This window comes from Cervus elaphus, chromosome 31, assembly GCF_910594005.1.
Source record: "Cervus elaphus chromosome 31, mCerEla1.1, whole genome shotgun sequence".
Taxonomy (NCBI): Eukaryota; Metazoa; Chordata; class Mammalia; order Artiodactyla; family Cervidae; genus Cervus; species Cervus elaphus.
The window spans coordinates 7,608,126-7,610,947 of record NC_057845.1 but is presented as its reverse complement, the minus strand read 5'-3'; the positions used below and the strand labels follow the sequence as shown (position 1 = coordinate 7,610,947).

The 2,822-nt window shown below is 40.4% G+C and overlaps 1 protein-coding gene across 1 annotated transcript; it reads right to left on the bottom strand.

Annotated features, from left to right (window-relative positions):
- Positions 1 to 333: 333 nt before the first annotated feature.
- Positions 334 to 2,613, bottom strand: LOC122687402 (keratin-associated protein 24-1). Its single transcript, XM_043892880.1, has one exon. It carries the CDS (start codon positions 2,588 to 2,590, stop codon positions 1,817 to 1,819), a length of 774 nt encoding a protein of 257 aa, XP_043748815.1. The 5' UTR covers positions 2,591 to 2,613; the 3' UTR covers positions 334 to 1,816.
- Between the last annotated feature and the right edge of the window lie 209 nt (positions 2,614 to 2,822).

Genomic DNA, 2,822 nt, shown 5'->3' with positions numbered 1-2,822 from the left:
TTCTCAATATATAGAAGACATTTTCAACAAATAGAATTCTCTGAAAATAGAATGAACTCACAAAGGAGTGACTTGATTGTCTCCCAAACATATTCACACAGGAGCGATACATTAGTATTCTTTTTACACATGATAGGCCTCCTGAAAGAATAAATAAAATGGTATCCCTATTTGTATGCTTCATGAGTTTTCATTTTAGTCACTGACCTTTGACATTGGTCATCCTTCCCCCATCATTCCACTCTCTAGCTACACCTATCTACAGGAGCCATTTTACTTGTTTTTAAATATGATTTGCTTTCTATGTACAAAAAACTTCGGATAAATTTTTTATCACTCAATTTTTATTTTCAATTTTTAGAAAACTTTATTTTCAATTTTTAGAAAACTTTAGAAGTTAAATCACTTCTTAGAGTTCAAGATTAGATGTATTCCAAAGTCAAATCTCATCAACAAAATTAAATAAATATGCATATTTGCAGGTAAATATACAAATGTTTAATATTTTATGTAGTTTTATTAAAATTGATTTATTTTGCAATATCTCCACAAATTTCCCTATGTAACTATCAATCACAGACACTCTAAGAGAAATACCACTTAAAATATTTAAAATAAAACAATACAAAACAATCAAAAGTCCTGGGAATTTATAGTCCATCTTCTTTATATTTTTAATTAGGCTAGAAACTAAATAGCAGGAAACTAGTGCTTCAAAAATACCATGTGTATTGCCCAGAACACTGATAAAACCTTAGTGAATATGAAATAAAGCAAAATGAAAATCATTATTTTCTAATAGAAATTTGTTGCTTAACTATGTACCAGAACTGTTCTGACAATCAGAAAGCAAAAAATCAACAGGGGAGAATTTTAGAATCATGAACATAGATTTTTACTACTCATGAAGCATCTATAGAATATTTTGTCATTTTTCCAATAAGCAATGTTTGTGTTTCTGCTACCTCTGAGTTTCTCTTCTAGCGTTGAGAACAAAAACTGGCTGCCAGTCGATCCTTTGTGTTCCAGCTTCTTTGGAAGCGAAGATTTGCTGAAGATCTTCTGATTTTGAAGTCTAGTTGGACATTGCTGCTTGCACATTCTTATATTCAGGCAGTAGGAGGAAGGATGAAATAGCTCAACTCTGAATGTTTACAATGGTACTGTTTAGTCGCTAAATCTTGTCCGATTCTTTCGATGATTCTGTAGCCCACCAGACTCCTCTGTCCATGGGATTTTCCAGGCAGGAATACTGTAATGGGTTGCCATTTCCTTCTCCAGGGAATTTTCCCAACTCAGGGATCAAACTCACATCTCCTGCATTGGCAGGCGGGATCTTTACCACCGAGCCACTTGGGAAGCCCTAAGATGATGTTACGTTATAGCTTATTAGAAAGACGCTAGGTAGGCAAGCAGCAAAACTACTGATAAAAAAGCAAAACGATCTTGAAAGTGCTGGAATCACTAGTCAGACCAAGGAGACTCCACTTCAGCAGGAAAGGTCACAGACAGTCGCATTGGCAGACAAGCCACAGTGACAGCCCAAATCAGAAAGCTGTACTGCCCTGCATTTCATATGGAATCTTTTCAGAGTGTCCGGCATATTCAATCTCAGAAACCGTAACACTACCTTCAGGGTCAGCTTTCAACACAAAGGACATTAAGAGAGCAACAGAAAAAAAAGCTATCAGGGGGTACTGGTTGTGGTGAAAAAGTCCTGGAGTTATATCTGAGGTTAAAGGAATATGATTCTTGAGATACATGAAGTAATCAGTGGAATATTAAAGAGGGTGGCACCTCCACCTTGGGACAATTTCTAGCAGCTATAATTGCAATAAGTTGATCGGTAGCAATTCAGAGGTCTACAACCACCATATAAATACCTCAGAGGAGGGAATGAACTCGGTATAGAGCTCAGAGACCGGAAGTTTCTTGAAAAATAGCTCAGTGGGGGGCATCCCCTGTGCCAATTGTATGGACGTTGGCAATTTCTTATTAAATAGTTTTGGCGTTGGCAGCTGTTGCTGATATATCGTGATGGTGAGAAGCCACTGGGTATGAAGCCAAGATTTTGGTAGCCTCTGTACCCAAAACTACCCAGTCTGTAGTGGCTTAGGGGCTGGAAGCTCTCGGATAAGCAGTTAAGTTGCCCAAAGCATTTGAAGCCATTGCCAAGGGTCTGGCAAGCTTTAGATGCACATGGGCTGGGGGTGCAGCCATCAGATACATACCCCTTGGTTTCAGGGCACGGATTGCAGCTGGGGCTGGCTCCGACGTTGGTCGTTTCACGGGCACTGCAGGGTTGGCCCCCTCTTGGAGAGTTGCAGGGCACAGAGGTGTTTGATCGGTCACAACTGGTGGTGCAGGTCTTGGGCTCAGAACTGGGAGAGTCACAGCTTGGTACTTCCCCACAAGTTTCTTGGTAGTTATGCAGCAGCCAGAGATTCCCGTGGTAGCTACTGGGTAGGCTGAGCCCAAACGTAGGGCTTACATCACTGGAGCAGAGAGCAACAGACGCAGTCACTGGGAAATAACAGTGAGTTCTGTAGGATATACCACTACAGTTCCCAGGATAGCCTAGAAAAGCCATGGAGCCTGAATGGATGTTCAGCGATGGCCGTGAAGATATGGCGAGCCTGTGGCTTCACGCCCTTTTATATCTTCCCTGGGGACTGTCTGCATCCTCCCCAGACTCTCTTCCTTCTCTCTGCCTGGGACAATAACATGGCAACATTTCATTAGTGTGATGTTTAGTGACAGCTGCCGATGTCTTCACACTCATATTAAAGCAAGTTTATTTTGATTCTTCAAAGTTATCTATA

Coding starts and splice junctions, on each gene's coding strand:
- LOC122687402 (XM_043892880.1), bottom strand. CDS start 2,590: ATGGCTTTTCTAGGCTATCCTGGGAACTGTAGTGGTATATCCTACAGA.